Source organism: Passer domesticus, chromosome 1, assembly GCF_036417665.1.
Source record: "Passer domesticus isolate bPasDom1 chromosome 1, bPasDom1.hap1, whole genome shotgun sequence".
NCBI classification, from domain to species: domain Eukaryota; kingdom Metazoa; phylum Chordata; class Aves; order Passeriformes; family Passeridae; genus Passer; species Passer domesticus.
In genome coordinates this window covers 132,022,475-132,039,472 of record NC_087474.1, presented here as the reverse complement: position 1 = coordinate 132,039,472, position 16,998 = coordinate 132,022,475, and the positions used below count along the sequence as shown (strand labels likewise).

The 16,998-nt window shown below is 40.6% G+C and overlaps 1 protein-coding gene and 1 long non-coding RNA gene across 3 annotated transcripts in view; one reads left to right on the top strand and one right to left on the bottom strand.

The window, feature by feature from the left end:
• Nucleotides 1–5,532, bottom strand: part of LOC135281239 (uncharacterized) — a 35,734-nt gene extending 30,202 nt beyond the window's left edge. The window contains exon 1 of the long non-coding RNA XR_010347948.1: nt 5,307–5,532. This is a non-coding gene — a long non-coding RNA (uncharacterized LOC135281239). The remainder of the gene's footprint in view (nt 1–5,306) is intronic.
• On the top strand, nt 4,985–16,271 carry IL7 (interleukin 7). 2 transcript variants are annotated; one of them, XM_064389928.1, is made up of 5 exons: nt 4,985–5,201; nt 8,550–8,692; nt 11,766–11,852; nt 12,603–12,755; nt 14,071–16,270. In XM_064389928.1, exons 1-5 carry the CDS (start codon nt 5,192–5,194, stop codon nt 14,215–14,217), a joined length of 540 nt encoding a protein of 179 aa, XP_064245998.1. In that variant the 5' UTR covers nt 4,985–5,191; the 3' UTR covers nt 14,218–16,270. The 2 variants fall into 2 exon arrangements, with proteins under 2 accessions (XP_064245998.1, XP_064245989.1); XM_064389919.1 differs by lacking the exon at nt 4,985–5,201 and adding an exon at nt 6,832–8,171 and having other exon boundaries at nt 14,071–16,271.
• The last annotated feature ends 727 nt before the right edge of the window (nt 16,272–16,998 follow it).

Sequence of the window (16,998 nt, the reverse complement as noted above, 5' to 3'; positions counted from 1 at the left end):
ACTTTTCAGGGTGATTTTCTGTCTGACTTTAAAATCAGGAGGAAAACTTCCAGTTCTCTTTAAAAAAATTAATTTAAAAGCATATTAAAAGAAAAAAAAAGAAAAAGGAAAAGCTAAAAACTGGAAGAAATTGGGTACTGTTTCAGGGACAGTTTCCCTGAAATCAACTCACTAACCATATTTTCTCAAAACAAATAATCGGCAATGAAGGAGAGGAGAAAATTAAAAAGTTGAATAAATGCATTTTTGTACTTGTATATATAACATTGTAAAAAGAAAGACCACTAAGACACATAGGTTTACTCAAATCATAAAAAATATTTTATTATAATTTTGGAAAATAAACTCTTTAAAGCACGACACCAAACCCAAAGGAAATGTCACGACCCTGAAATACAAAGAAATTGCCGTAATTTCAATATGGGTTAATATCTGCAATGATTATTGCTGTTAGCAGACCTCCCCTCCTGGCTAAAAAGGCACTTGCTAAAGTAGGAAAAATAGAAGAATATGCATTGAGAGAAACCAACACCCAACCCCTTCTCTCTTCTGTGCCTCACTAAAGCAGGAACAGGATTTTCATAATTTTTCCTGGCTGAAATATCCATTTGTCTCACATTCAGCCTCATCTGAGCCACTGAAACAAACAAGAATCAGCACAAAACCTGGCGTGGTGAGGAGGACTGTCCTACTGGAGGTGACAGCAGCCAGTGATGTGACCCAGGGGCACAGTCCCAGCCGGGTTTCAGTGATGTGACCCAGGGGCTCCCAGCTGGGTTTTGGGCACACCCCAGGCACCATTCTGGGGAAGCTGGGGCAAAGCCTGGTTCATGCACGGGGCTCTGGGGCAGTGCCCTGGCAGCCAGGAGTGAGGAGCCTGATTGCCACCATCTCCTCAACACTGGTAGTGCTGCCCTTGGGAGATCTCCCCTTCCTAGTGGTGTTTCTCAAAATACATTTATTTGCCATATTGCTCTTGATAAAATCTTTATTGGCATCTTCCTGCACAGCAAGACAGGAAGAGAAAGTAATTACCTCTTCTGTTCTGCAGCTTGATAACATTCCTGTGAGTTTCCTACACGTCCACAAATCTTATCTTAATAGTTTTCCAGAAATATTTTTTTTTCTTTAATTCTCGCCAAAGAAAAATAGACCCATACATTACATTTGAAAGAACTGAAGGTATAATTCCACATTAAAACTTGTTTTTCAGTCAGTTCGTGTGGCTTTTTAAGTGCTCATCTCAGTGACAGGACAAACTATTTGCACACAAAAAGTAGCAACAATAATTAATAAAAAGTGGGTGTTCTAGTGCAATGGTAATATTTCAGGTCCCTTGGTCTAGCCCAAATACAGCAGAAGATTAGAACTTCCCAGATCAGAGTATCAATGAGAGTTTTGGGTGCACAATAAAGTCTGAATATATATGTCTGAATATAAGTCTGAATCCCAGCTAAGTAGGGATTCTCTTGTGGGTTCAGATCTATTTAGTGTAAGGAAGAGGGGCCAACATGTCTTTTTTTCTCCCCACCTTCCCCCAGTTAGTTACAAAAAATTCAACTACCAGACATATTTATTCTTAAAAATAAGAGCATTACAGTGGTCACACTTTCCTGAACTCCACCAATTTGTGGCAACTGGAGCACATACTTTTTATTCCAAAATGACATAAAAAATATTTATAACTTTTTAACCAATGTTATTCAACAATACAATAATTCACTAATGGTACTGTAAGCTTGCAAGCAGCCTAAAGTCAAATCTAAAGTCATGATCAAAAGAGCTTTTCAAGCTGACAAGCAACATCTGGAAAAAGACAGCAACAATTCCAGAAGTACTTAGTCTTTGGAGAACTGAATTGTAACAAGAAATTATGTGCTTTACAATCATGTAGTTCTCATGTAGCAATATAGGTATTCTGGTGGAGGTTAATATATAATGCCTGCTTTTCTAAGAATGAATTTGACCATGTCAGGAGGATCTCTAAATTTAAACTTTTGAGTTTAGAGAAACTGTCCTCAGGAAATGTACTGAACGTGACATATGTTCATACACAAACATCTAAAATTACTGGTGCTTTTCAGTTGTTAGATACAAAATTTGCAGTACTCTCTTTTATGGTTTAAAAAGTTATTTTCAAAAATAGTGTGAAAGAGAAAGCTACACACATTTGCAGCAATGCCCTGCATTGGACTACATCTTTCCAGAGGCTACTTATTTGGAATCTTACTTGGTCAAATTATCTACATAATAAAGCTAATACATCTCCTATTAAAACAGTCAGTCTGCAAATTCTCCAGGTATGAAAGTGAAGTGGGACACCTAATGTCTCGGAAATTCTACAGAAATATTTCAGTTTGATTCTACCTCCAAATGGTTTACCCTCAGCCCCAGACAAACTGCAGCTTAATTCCACTCCCGAGGGAGAAGTTTCTGTGACGGCTTGGCATCAGCTGTGTTTTGCAAAGCAGGTAAACCAATCATTTAAACCAGGTAAGACTCAGCTAGGATAGACTTTTATATGTTCAGGACTCTTTTCATGATTTCTTGATTAAAATGGGTTGTTAAGACGATATTCACATAATCGATCTGAAATTCCTATCTTTTAATTTTTCAACAGGTTGGTGTTTGTTTTTCCTTTAAAAAAATACAGAATTCTTCTGAACACTTGAATTTGATCTTTTGGCAGGTAATCTTTTCAGAAAGAAGCTCCAAAATAATCCTAAATCACTAAAAGAAACTCTTTGAAAACAAAATTAATATAGTGATTCAAGACATTTTTAAAAACACATAAAACTTACAGAAAAAGTTTGAATATTTTACATACAAATACATCAAATAACATCTTATCACAAGTTTATGCCACGGTCCAGGGTTAGGTCACATAAGAGAGACTGATTGGGATCTGAACATGATATGGGGCAAAATACAGATCACACCATCTATTTGTCACTTTGACTGAATAAAAAGTTTCCCATACATTTACTGCACTTCATCTTAAAAAAAAAAAAATCCTTCCACTACTGAAGAAAAGAGCAAAATTCCTGTAAAAGACTGCAGCATCACTTTTCAGTCATGTTTCCATTAATGCATTAAGCTACTATACTGACTTCCATCAATTACGTTATCTAAAGAAAAAAATGAAATTGAAGCAACTACCAGTTTTCCTGATGTTTCAGCCCGAGAACTAACATAAACGAGGACGCTAGAGAAGTATTTCCTTTATATTTTGTGCCCTGACAATCTGCATAAACTATCTCGTTTTGTGAATACACATGTAGTATTGTAAGAAATTGGAAGAACTACTTGCCTAGAAGGAAAGTTGATTTTGGTGACACAGTTTTGTGTGACTGGAGCTTCATAATGCAGCTTTTTCAAAACATTTGACTATTGAAAGTGCAAGTCTCTAAGTACCAGACCATAGAACAGATATTTACAAATTTGCTTGCATTACACCAGGTACTAATCTCCCCCCAAAAGAAAAATTCTGTGGCATTCTCTGAGTCGCACATGCCAGCAAATTGAAAAGCACAGAGATGTTTTCAGACAATATTTGACAGAAGAGAAAAAAGAAAACAGTAAATGAAAACAAGCAAAAAAGTGACAACTTAAGACACAATAAGAACTAGATAATTTAGCCATGAAAGAGGCAAAATCCTTGTTCAAATTCAAGAACTGAACAATACATCACACCCAACCTGGCACTCATTTAAGGAACAAGCAAGTACAGGCACTCCTTGTGTGGAGCCGTGTTGATACCGATCCCTTCCCAAATCATAGTCATGGGTAATCATTAGTGAAATCAAGCAGCTCAAAGCTGAAGGGGTGGAAAAACTCCTCTCTCTTGAGTCTTGACAGAATACTTGTGAAGAAGAATCGACTAAATTGTTTTCCAAAGAAAAATAAATGAGAAATGTATAGCCAATCTAAAGCAGAGTCTAATTCACAGACAATAAAGGGGACTGAGGTCCTCCTCACACAGGAAGGAAGCACCACAATTTCAGTTCAAGAGAATGGAGGAAACTGTCCTGACCATTCCACATATTTGCTCCTTAATATTCTCACCTCAATATCTATCTCCCCTTAGAAAAGCACTCTTGCGAGAAGAAAGGGGTTATGGAATCAGCTCTCTGTGCTCATGCAGAGCAGGAAGAGTGATGTAGACCTCAAAACTCAGAAAGTTTTTGGGCTGGAGATGTGAAGGGGACATTACTAAGACATTTAATACCCTGTTTTATTCCAAGCCTTTTGAACTGCACATGAAAATTTCTGCATTTTGAATTTACCAAGAAAAGCACGTCTTTCTACACATTTGCTTTATAGAATTTGGGCGTCTTCCAGGCTGAAACACCTTCCAGAGCCATCCACCATTCTTTTTCAATCCTTTCAGATTCATTTGCGGGGGAAGAGAGCAGGGAGGGTGGGGGGGGAAAGGGTGTAGAGGACGACCAGTGCAGAAACCATCCACCTTTCGCTTCTGAGCCCATGCCAGCAGCCCGGGGTAACCCTTGACCGGAGACAGAGCCCTCTTGGCAGTCCCGCCTTCCCCAGCCCATCCAAGGGCAGCTGACGGAGCGAAAGGGCAGCGCATCAGCTTTCAAGCTAAGCCGGTCTCCTCTGAAAAAGCGACTCCACAGCACGCAGTGATTTTTTTTTTTTTTTTTTTTTTTTTTTTTTTTTTTTTTTTAAGGATATCCTCCCCGCGGATGAGCGGCTCTTTCCACGCGTAGTGCCAAGATCCATCCTTCCCTCCCCGGCCGCACACACGGCACTGGGCGTGTAGCCGGCGCTCTATGTAACCCCCGCCGGCACAGCCCGGCCCCGCCACTGCCGCCGCTCCCGGCCCCAGGCGCTCCGACCCCGCGGCGGCGGAGCGGGGATGCCGCCCGCCCCGGGGGCCGCCGCCGGCCCGCGGGCAGCCCCGCCGCGGCGGAGCAGAAAGTGAAAGTACCCGCGGCCGGCGGAGCCCCATGGGAAAGGCAAAGCCCGCCCGTCCCGCCGCCGCTCCGCACAGCGCCGCGGCCCCCCCGGGCGGGCGGGCGCCGGGGGGCTGCTGAGCCCGGCCCGGCGCCGCGGCCCCTCTCGGCCCCTGCGCGGCGCTCCGCGGGCTGCGGGCGTCATGGCCGAGGCGGCGCCGCCACCATGACCGCGGACCCGTCGGCGCAGCTCCCCGACAGCCTCCGCACGGACCATGTTCCATGGTAAGGAGCGCGCCCCGCACCGCCCCGCTCCGCGCAAGGCGCTCCGCCTCACCTGCCCCGCGCCCCGGCCGCGCTGCCTCCTCACCTGCCCCGCTGCCTCCTCACCTGCCCCGCTGCCTCCGAGCCGTCGGCCCCGCCGTCCCGCCTGCTCTGCCGGCGCGGTGCTTCCCGGTGCCTTTTAAACCCTTGGTGACGGCCGGGGAAATTCCCAGTTTTGCTTTTTTTTTCCCCTCTTTCCCCCGCAGAATGAAAGTAAAAGAGTTCGGTTCCCATCACGCCTGCTGCCGGGAAGGGCGGCTCGGGACTGGCAGAGGCAGCTGGACAGCGTGGGGCGGGGGAGCTGCGGGAGGCATTGCTGAGCTCCGGTCCGCGCTGCTCCCACCGCCCCTGGCGCCTGCCTTCCCATGGCACCTGCTCCCGTGGGCACCTGCCTCCCGTGGGCATCTTCTTCCCGTGGGCATCTGCCTCCCGTGGGCACCTGCTTCCCGTGGGCATCTTCTTCCCGTGGGCACCTGCCTCCCGTGGGCACCTGCTTCCCGTGGGCATCTTCTTCCCGTGGGCATCTGCCTCCCGTGGGCACCTGCTCTGCTGCCCCGCGGGTGTCCCCGGAGCAGGTGCGGCGCAGCTCCTCGTCCTCGGGCGGGAGCGCTCGCCCGCCCCTCCGCACGGGTCCAGGGGGATGGAGGGGAAAGAACGGCAGTGTTCCGTTCCCCGCGGGAGTTGCGGGATGCGGAGAGGGGAAGGGGGCAGAGGGAGCGACCCGCCGAGTTTGGGGCGCGTTGTGAGGCATCCCTGCTGCGAGGATCCCGCTGGGTGCCGCCGAGGACGTGCCTGGGGGGTGTATGCATTGAAGGGTGTTTTAATGTTAAAAAGACAAGAGGGGTTTTTTGGTGTGTTTTTTTTTTTTTTTTTTTTTTTAATATGTGGAAATACTGGAATTCTAGCTCTTCCCGGCTTTTCTAGGAGAATTTTTGGGGCTTTCCAGATATGACTTAGGAGTTTCTGGGAGTTTACCGGAAAGATGGGCTATTACCAGTAATGCTCTCTTTCTTCTGAATTGCTGGCCATATGGAGCGCCATGAACTCCCGTTCTTTCGAAGTTACCTAACCTCAAGAAAATCCCTTTCAATTTTCAGTCTACATCTCCTAGAATTTTCTGTGACACTTGTCTAATATTTTTTCCAGAGGACTCATTTAGGAATGTCTGAAAAAATTTGATCACCGTCCTGCAGTGGCTCAAGGGACTTCATGAGTGTGCAGCACGTGATAGACTTTTATTCTGTAATTTTCTCATTTAAAAAAGATTGGCAATCTGTACAATATCTTATCTCTTATCTCTGCTTGTTGCTGGACAAGCCAAGTTTAAAGTGATGGAGTCAGATTGTTTTAATTTAGAGGATTGCTATTTTCGTCCCTTCAAGTGTGTTTGTGAAGCAGCATATCCAAATTGTTTGTATTACTCTATTTGTGAGCAAGCATTGCAGTTCATCCTTTGCACTGGAACCAAGAGGTGCAGTGGGAAATTGGAAAAATGTTGCCTCACAATTGAGTTCTTGAATGTTTTTTATGTCTTTTAAAATACTAAATCTTAGTCCTTCAAACTGATAAATCATGCAACAGAGATATAGTTAGCATAGAGATTTACAAAGATAAAGCTCTGTGGAAGTCAGGTGTGTCCACCTGGAGCTTGAAGATCATAATAGAGTCACCTTACAGAATTTTTTTAATTTACTACATGTAGGATCCATTTAAGATTCACTTAGCTCATCAGGCTAGATTTCTTGAAACATTAATAGACCTCGGTTGATCAGTCAGAAAATCTGGTTTTCAACCCATAAAATTTCCAATTAGAATTTGTCAGCCAGCTTGCTCAAGAATTCTGTGATTTAGCTTGTACAGGTAAAATTTTTCCAGTCCTGTTTCTAGGACAGAGGTGTACATCACTGCATGCTCACATGAAATCTGTCAGAAAGAGAAGGCTTCACTAGTCAGGAAAAGCATACATTCTTCTTTGGGGATTCAGTCTGCTGTGTGTGGTGGGAGTTGGCTGGGATGGGCTGTGAGGGACTGTGTTTCTTTTAATGGCAGTGAGCACGTGGTGTGCCTCTGGTTCTTGCATTGCAGAAGATAGATGGGTCAATGCAAATTATGGTCAAGTTTTATTGCTGTTTTCCTAGTTGTTCAAAATTCCTCTCTGAAGCTGTGATTTACTAGCGATGCCCAGGTCCAAAGATACTCATCTCTTGAGCTGGACTGGCTGTACCCAACAGCCCATCCCTGCCCAGAGAGGAGGGAAAGTAGCAGCTGGGGCAGGGCATCCCCTCTTTTTTTCCTGGCTCCTGTCTCACAGCTACTCTGTATGCAGTTGTTGTTCTTACTGAATGGTGAAGATGGGCAGAAACACTGCATACTCCTCCAGGAACTTGCTGTGATCTTTGCCAGTCCTCCATCATAAATTTCTACCTTTTTTGGTTTGGGTTTTTTTCCAAAACCTTCAATTTAAGCATTATCCTAGCCAGCCAGCAATAGGCCAGAGTCCAATTATTCCTAATTACATATTATCATGTACTTGGTCTCCTTCATTCCCAGTGCCCCCTGAGTCACCTGCAGCCTCCTGTCAGTCTCTTCAGGCTCTTTTGATATTTTGGTATTTTCTGTCTGCCCATCCTCACAGAACTCATATTTTCCTGGATGTCATGCAAATCAAAACACCAGGGGTCAAGCAAAGGAAGGCAGTCCACTAAAGGGACAAAGTGATGGGCAGTGAAGTTTGCTTAAAAAGATTGCAAAAATCTTGTGTTGAAGGTTGTGTTGCTGCTTTATCTCATGTTATGGCCAGGAGCATGGATTTGTACATTTGGTCAGCCTGAAAATGTGTTTAAACACACTTTTGTTACAGAGGTGTGTTCATAGGGATTGTAGAAGTTATCAAAGGAAAAATGGACAGTCAAGATGACATTCAGCGGCTGGGTAAGGCACTTGAATGTCTAAACATATATGATTAAAACACTACATGTGTCCGATGTTGTTATGGTCCAATAAAATTCAATGCTTGCAGTGAACCCTGAGGATGGATTCAGCCCAAGCAGTCACCAAGAAGCTGGTCAGATCAATAGTTGTAGGCTCTTAGCCACACTGTGTGAATCATCTTGGTATGTGAGGGAGTTTAAACACCCAAAAGTGTCTTAATCTGGAGATTAATCCTTCCCTCTAGCAAGGCACAAGTCATTTGGTTGTACCAAGGTCCCTTTTAAACTATTTTATCATATTACAGAATGTATTTGCTAATACAGCACACAGTCTGTGACATTAACTAACATTTACCTAACTGTTTTTCTTGTAATCCAGCCTTTTTTAGATCTACCTTACCAGTTCTGCCACTGCTCCTTGTTCTGTCTCCAGTGAATGCATCTACTTGTGCAATGGGAAATAAAACAGCAGAAATCCGTGTGAAGTATGAGAATGTACTAAGTCACGACATCAATGAGCTGGTAGGTAGTAGCTCTTGGGCTTCCAAAACACGTTGATTATTTTTGGATGCTAACAATTAATAATAAAAGCTCTAATGTTAAAACATGATAAAAGACCAATTTAAAGTCATGCATTATGATGGAATGGTGGTTTTATTTGAGGGGATGCAACGATTCAGTCTCTTTAAAATCTCTGAAATCTGTGGATAATGCTATTTGCATGTACAAGTACTGTGATACAGTTTTTTGTGACTGTGCATTCTCTAGTTAGACACATGTACTATTTGGCCATACATCATATATTTGATTAGAAAGTACTTTTTTTCTAAAGTAATTTCATGACTCTTTCTGTTTGTATGCTTTTATCAAGAGAAGAAAGCATTACACCTGTAATTTGTTCTACTAATTATAGTTCTTGACTGAAGTTTTATGTCGTCCATTGTATAAAAATGCACAGAGGCACAAAATTCATGACAGTAAGTTTGTTTGCAACTTAATAGGTTTCTTTGTACCTATTAATATATCTTATTTAGCCAACAAAAATTATCTTTTCTATATGGCAGTGGAGAAGAGCTTAACATTCTCATGTGTAAATCTCCTCCATTATGGCTGTATCAGCCACATTTATTATAACTTTGCAAAATAGTTTCTTAACAGTTTACCATTCCATGCCCAAAATTTACCTTCCAATTCTTCCTCATTAATTATTAGCAATTAAATTCATCTGTCAAGAACATTTCCATGGGGGAACACTTAAAACAGTTGTATTAGCAGAGGCATCCCCACAAAAGCTGTGATTTTCCTGACAGATTGTCAGGAAAATGAGAGTTCACCATACTGTTGCAGACTTAAATCAAGATATATTTGCATGAAATACAAATAATATTCAGCCTTTTTCCAAGGGAAAAATCAGGAGACATTGCATTTCTTCACACTTATGAACTACCACCATCCTTCAGAGCATTACGGCAGTGGTCTCCATCCCAAGACATACCAATCCTCATCTGGAAATAAAATACCTTTAGGGTCAGGGAATGACCTTTTAATATTTTAATCATGTTATGTTGGTTGAGATTATGAAGAGAGAAAGGTATTTCTCTGCAGGTAAATGACTTTATCTTGAATGAGGCATCAAATCTGGGGAGAATATTAATGGCCATATTAGAATAGATGAATATTCCCTTTAGTTTGCTGTTGTATGTCTGACAAAGACAAGTCCCCAGAGACTCCCTAGAGAACAAAAACAAACTTTCTTGGTGAGCAGTTAGAAGGTAGCTGACCTGTAAGAGAAAATTATACAAAGGAATAGCACCTTCTGGGAGGCAGATTCTGCTACCTTCTGGTGTGGAGATCCATGAGGTTCATCCCAGCCCTGCTCAAGATGCAGGGTCAGGGATGCTGGGGGACTGTTCTGGTCTGGATAGGGCAATGCCTTGCCACTGTCCTATTGTAGGGTGGAGCATAAAGTTGTATATCATAATAAATATGTAAATAAAACCTTCATGAATTAATGTTTGTGAAAACTAATGGGAATGTACTGAGCTCCGAAGTTTTACTTCCTAGAAGACATACACAATCAGCTACTGTGTAAGTTTCTTTATTTTTGTCTTTACTTTTCACTGTTTAAGAGAAATTTGTCTTCTGTGTATAATCAATGTATTGTCATTATAAGTTAACAGCAAATAATAGGTGTGCTGTGTGGGTGGTAGCAACTGCCCCAGCAGGCCCTTTCCTGCAACTGCAGAGCCAAGGTCAATGGCTTTCAGTTCCTCAGCCAGATGTTTGGAGCAGCTATGGGTTTGCTGCAGAGCAAAACAGTGAGTCATATACTAGAGCTTTGTAAGGTAATTAAATTTTCACTAATGCCTTTTCTGAGCTCAGGATTTCCCTTAGGTTGGTTTAGACACAGCCAATAAACTGCCTTCAGATGTGGTTACTGTACATTATACTAAAGGTGATCTGAGGAAACTGGAGAGGATGGTAAAATCTCATTGCAGTTAGCAAATTAAGTGACACATATATAGTTTTTAGGATGATTATATATAAATATAGATATATATAATTATAAATTTTGGTGCTGTGCAACTGCAGCAATATCTGTTGTGGTGCAAGATAAGATGTGCATTAGCTTTCTTAATTTGGTTTTGTTGTTTTGTGATTTTTTTACTTTGTCAGTGAATATTTGACTCCCTAAACTCTTGGTTTTGAAAACGCTTTCTGGATAAAGCTCTGTTTATCTTGGGTGAACTTCTGAAATACAGACATTTTCTGCAAAAAAACTTTAAGAATTAACTGTCTAATGTGCTCATACCCATGGCTAAGTGAAGTGATCTGAAACAATACTGTTGTGAGCTGCCTTTTTTGAAGCCCTTTGGCTTAACTGGAATGTCTGTATACAGGCTGAAGAAGACAAAGTTTCTGTTGAATTGGCTTCCATTGTCATCTTGATGACAAGTGTCAAAGTGGAATAAAAAACTACAAGAGAGGATAAAGTATTGATATAATATTATAATCAGTCAAAAGACCGTGTGATGTTGCTTAGGCCATCTTCTGTTATTACATATACAAAGTGAGTGCTACCATCTGTTTAGAGCTGAGACATGTATTTATTGAGACAAACATTGACAAACACTGTGTTCAATGTTACAATTCAAATGTAAGATTTAAACATTGCTCCATGTCTCAAAATTTCAAAACAAAGCAATTTAAAGATTTAAATTGAAGAGATTTGTGTCCATTTCTGGGCTCCCCAGTATGAGAGAAATATGGAGCTACTGGTGGTGGTCCAGCAAAGGGCCATCAGGATGCTGAAGGGACTGGAGCATCCTTCTGATGAGGAAAGGCTGAGAGAACTGGGGCTGTTCAGCCTGGAGAAGAGAGGGATTTCATCCATGTGTAGAAATACCTCAAGTGAGTGGGCAGAGAGTGCAGAGCCAGGCTCTTACAACAGTGCCCAGTGACGGGCCCAGGGGCAGTGGGCACACACCAGCACACAGGAGGTTCCTTGTGAACATCAGGAAAGAGCTTTTTACTGTGAGGGTGACTGAGCACTGGCACTGTACTTCTATGTCTAAACATATATGATATTTTACAGGTAAATATGTCTGCAGAGAATCGTGACAGGTGCTGCAAGAATAAAAAATATGAAAATATCAAAGTGTTTTTCTGCAATGATACTGAGGTAAAATTTAACTTTTCAGAATGTGGAGAGTTCTTTGAACAGTCCAGGATAAAATAGTGTGATAGGTTAGTATTTAGTTTTAAAAGCCAAATCACAATATTCAGGATGGTTTGTTTTTTGAATCTGGAATTATATGATGTATTGGGTAAATTGATATCTTAAACATTTAAATATTAAGCGATTCCATGTCCAAGATATGTGGAGTTTTTTTCCTCTTCTATGAAGATTCTTCTGTATTTTTTAAACAAAACAGACACTTTCCTTTTTGCCAAGGAAACATTACTATTTCCCAATCTCTTTTTTAAAATTTTTCTACAGAAAGTTATATTAGCTAAGCTTTTCACTTCAGAGCTGCAAACTTTAAAATAGTAGTTTGGGCAGATCTCAAATGCCAAAAAGCACAATTTTCAGCTGTTGCTACAGATTTAACATGACTAGATAAAAGGAGTGGCTGCATACATAATTTGTTTTCCTAACTGCATCAATTGATCTGATTACAGCTGTAATTTCTCCCTAACATCCTTATGCTACTATTATTACTACTAAAAATTGCTGCTTTAAATATCTTAAAAAAGATGGCAGGTAAGTCAGATTAGTTATGTATTTTATTGAAAAAGATTTGCACTATGAAAGCAAGAGAAACCAATAGTAATTGGTGGAAGGTTTGGGGTTTTTAAATATAAATCAACATTGCAAATAATTAATGGTGCACAAACTTTTCAGGACATATTTTCCTTGCTCTCTTGACAGGAAATAGAATCACTACAGAGTATGGCATGCAACATGCTCAGATTCTTTAATAAGCAGAGAATCAGCAAAGCCTTTAGACAGAAAGCAGCCTTTGTCTCATGTGGGACATTACAAGTTCTACAGTGTAAGTGTGAAAGACCTAAAAAAGAAAAGGTGAGTACTCAACTTTTAACTACTTGCCTTATTTTCTAGAGTTCTTCAAGACAGACTATCACATCTGCCTCTAAAAGATGCAACTATCTTGTACATGTTCTATGCCAAAGGAAGTTTCGTCTGTATAGCATTTCTCTTGTAATAGACGTTAAATCCAGTGCAAAGACTGAGAAAGTCATCTGGAAATCTATGGTGAAGATATCTGCTCTGGTTCAGTAGTGAACTGATTTTCACTTAAATCTCCAATGAGAGACAAGGATCAGACTTGTGCAAAGAAGGTGTTTAAACTTCTCTGGAATATAGTCAGAGTTGTTGTAACTTCTCACTAACCCTGAGTAATGTTTAATTTGGTTTGTCTCAACAAACTATTAGGGTGAGATTCTCTCTTTTCTGTAACCTCTTTGGTCTTTATTTTAACCACAATCTCTCAAATTCAAAAAGAACAATTGGGTATGATAATATCTGGTTTTTTAGTCTTTGGCAGAATCTTCTTTTTGAAGTGCCACTTAAATGTAGCACAGCAATCTACTGACTGCTGTAGCAAAGGAGGAGTGTTCTTTTAAGTGTGGCTCAGTGTTACCTATTGAATACAAAAATATTAACCAACATCAAAAAGTCTTCACCAAAAATCAAATAGGCACCAAAAATCTAATATTTAAACAGATGGATTGAAGGCTTCATTTAGGTTTTTATTTTTCTCCTTGAAGTGGAGAGACTTACAGTCTGGGATGAGATCTTCAAAGTCATGTTCATGTTTATATTTTGCTTTGTCACCTCTGGTGAATCCAACATTTGCCTTACTTTAAAGGTATTCCAGTCAAGACATAGAAGTCAGTGACACCCTTGCAACTCCTGCCTAACCTTATGGATTCCTGCTTTTATTTAAAGACCAATTAAAGTAATTTAGCAAGAAACTATGAGCAGTCATTGAATATGAACAAGAACCACAGTAGTTTTGTCTGGCTGAGATCTTGAACATTTAAGACACAGCACCAGCCCCTGGAACTGGTCTGTCTTGTTCCACTAGTCTCAACACATATAGTCAAAGTTTGGCTCACAAATTAATTTGCTTTATTTTCTCAGTCCTTGAGACAATAGAGGATAAATTTTAATCTGTGATGGAGGATGTGCATGTTCTCAGTTGGACACACTTGTTTCAGGTGTCCTTTTGCTCTGAGTTAAAGCCACATTCTCACAGTCCCAGGGGCAGGGTCTCTCCAGTATTCAGATGTAAGGAAATGGGTTTGCTTTGAAAGATGGCTACAGGAATAGAATAAGCAGTTCTCAGATAACAATACAATCTGTTCTGTTTTAGGTTTGCCCACACGTATTTCGTTTAGAAGATACAGAGACAGGTGAACAGTCCAGAAAGAAATGTAACCAAGAAGTTTGCGAACTAAAAGAAAATATATCTAGCCTTCGATCCTGCTGGAATAAATTTGAAAAAATAATTTCCAGGTGAATCCTGCTCTTTTCTTTCGAAGTGGCATTACTTGGTATCTTTGCATTTTATATGCATTCTTCAAGTCAACTTGCTCGCTTATATGAACACTTTATGCCAGAATTCTGATGGAAGGCTACTGTACCTTGTTCCTGGAGGTGACAGAAACAGAAACGGCTGAACCAAGCTGCTGACGTCCAAGAAGTGGAAATAGAAGACCAGCATTTGAAACAATGTGGAGTGGAAAGAAGACCAGCATTTGAAACAAAGAACTCTGCACAGACCTCTGCAGAGGTCTGTGTCCAACCTTTGTGCTCTGGAAACTACTCTGGATTTTCTGATTTTTCAAGTAACTTTATAATACTGTCATATGAAAGCAGCCACTTACATGTCTACTGGAATTTATAAAAAAAACATCTTGGAATCTGCAGGTGAAGAAAAAGAGTATGAAAAAGTAGCTGGTTTCTTTATATCTATGCAAAACACAGCAAGGACCAAAAGTAACAATTTACCAAAGCAGCAGATTATCTTGGATATGTTCTCCTGACACAGAAGTGTTTGATGGGTCTGCTAACTGATTTGGGTTTGGAAAAACAGGGAAAAAGTTAGCTTTTTGAAAAATTTAGGAAGGGAACTGATTTTTGAGAGATGCAGCTTCTGCTGGCTGAAGCACAGGCAAGACAGAATCCTGTAGAAGAAGAAAAAGATGCCTGAATGTAAGTTGCTCAGTTGACTGAAAACAGCACTACACTCATTCATTTGATCAACCCAGAGTTAGCTGCAGGAGGAGCTAGAATTCCTTAGCTTCAGATTGTGATTTCTCATATGCAATTATTTTATGTAACATGTTTTAAGATGTTAGGCAAACGTGACTTAAAATATGTGAATATTGTCAGAGAATAATATATTGGCATTTAACTAATAAAGTGCTCATATTTTATTTTGAATAAATAGAAGTATTTTTATAGTTACTACTCTTTTGCAGTTTCTTACTTTGATATAACTCCTTTGGTAATAAAATATTTGTCTTCTATGAAATTGGGCTGTTCACTTTTTGACTGCCATTACTCCTTTTTTAGTTTTTTTTTCAGAGATAGTTAGTCATTCGAAGCCCAGCTGGGGAATTCCCACCTTAAAATACCCATTTCTTAGCTGCTTGTAATCTGCCCAATTTAGGTAAACATTTCCATACCACCCATCTGCCTTGAACTGAATACTTCAGGAAAGCTTTAGTTAATTCAGCCTGTTGTTTCCTGGTTGGAAGTAAACTAACATAAATTGTTTTATCTGTGCTAAAAGAATTTTTCTGTAAAACTCCTCTGTAAAAATTTTGGTATTCAGAACAAACACCTGAAAAAGCAGTAGGATGTGCTTCAAAGAACTGTTTTCTCAGTTGATTGTAAAGAACACTAGTTTTATGTATTTGAGTGGAATAAGATTGCTGTACTAAATCTGAGAGGGAAGAGGTTAAGAGCAAAGCATGCTGTGCTTTCCCTCTCCAAACCCCTGTGTATTTTTGATGACAATAAGGCAGGAGTGGTAACTTTGTAAACTGTGACTGAGACTTTCACATATTCTCTTTAGCTCTTCATAGAAGAGATTGCAACTTTAACTCCAAACACCTTAAAAAACTGAAACCAACCCCAACCCATAAATCTTTAATGGAGCAGGGAAAGGAAACATTTCCCAGTATCATACTGCAGATAAAGAGAACGTAACCACAATTGTAAGGACTTCGCTGGAAACCCTTTCTTCTGAAAGAGGACCCAGGAGACTGCGGATTCAGTTGGTCTCTGAGACTGAAGAACAGTTGTTTTGATATTTTTTGGAAATTCAAGAACAGTTGAAAGCCAGCACTTATTTCCTAATAACCACTTGGCAAGCAAAGGGCAGTGTGAGTTAAAGCAAAAATACACAGATGCAGTATTAGCTACTACAAAGTTGAAAGGTCGGTCAGTTTAAGTTACTTAATCATCAGTCCACAACTTAAGTCTTGAGAGAAATAAATCAGTTCCAGGACTACCCTGGGCCAAAGACCAAGGGTAGATCCAGAGCAGAAATTTAAATGAAGTGATTATGAAATTGTGGATTTCTTCTGATTACTTCTCTTAATAAATATCCTGCCTGTCTGACTCTCATTTCCAAATTTCCTGTTGTCACCACTTACATGTAAGCACTAACTGTTAAATGCATTGACTTGTGCTCTTTGGTTTGTTCCTTCAATCTTAGAACTTCCTCAGGTTTCCTGAACTTACCAATGTGGCACTAAAACGCTTTTCAGGAATTGGCATAGGAATGAAAACTGTGCATGTTATCATCACCATCATGCCTACCTTCCTGCCACCTTCACTTATGCATTTATTTACTTATTTGGCCACAGAAAAGAAATGAGTAGGTCAAAACCATGATTTAGAAGTACATGGAATTTATGGGAAGGTGTCAAAGATAAAAACCTAGGTATTTAAATTAAAAGGATTTTCACAATGTTGTTGCAAGAGGTTCAGATTTGACACCACCTAAAGAACCTGAAGGTGCACAGGTCCATGGCACCTGATGTATTACATCTGTGGGTTCCGAGGGAACTGGCAGGGAAGTGTCTAAGTCACTATCCATGATACTTGAGAAGTCATGGCAGTCCAGTCCCTTTGGATGGCATCCTGTTCTTCAACTTGTCCAGGGCGCACTTGATGTCACTGTGTCATTGACGAAGATGCTGTAAGAGCACCTAAACAAGAGTCCAGAGGGACAGCATTCAATATCAGCTTCCATCTGGACACAGAGACACTGACCACAACTTTCCAG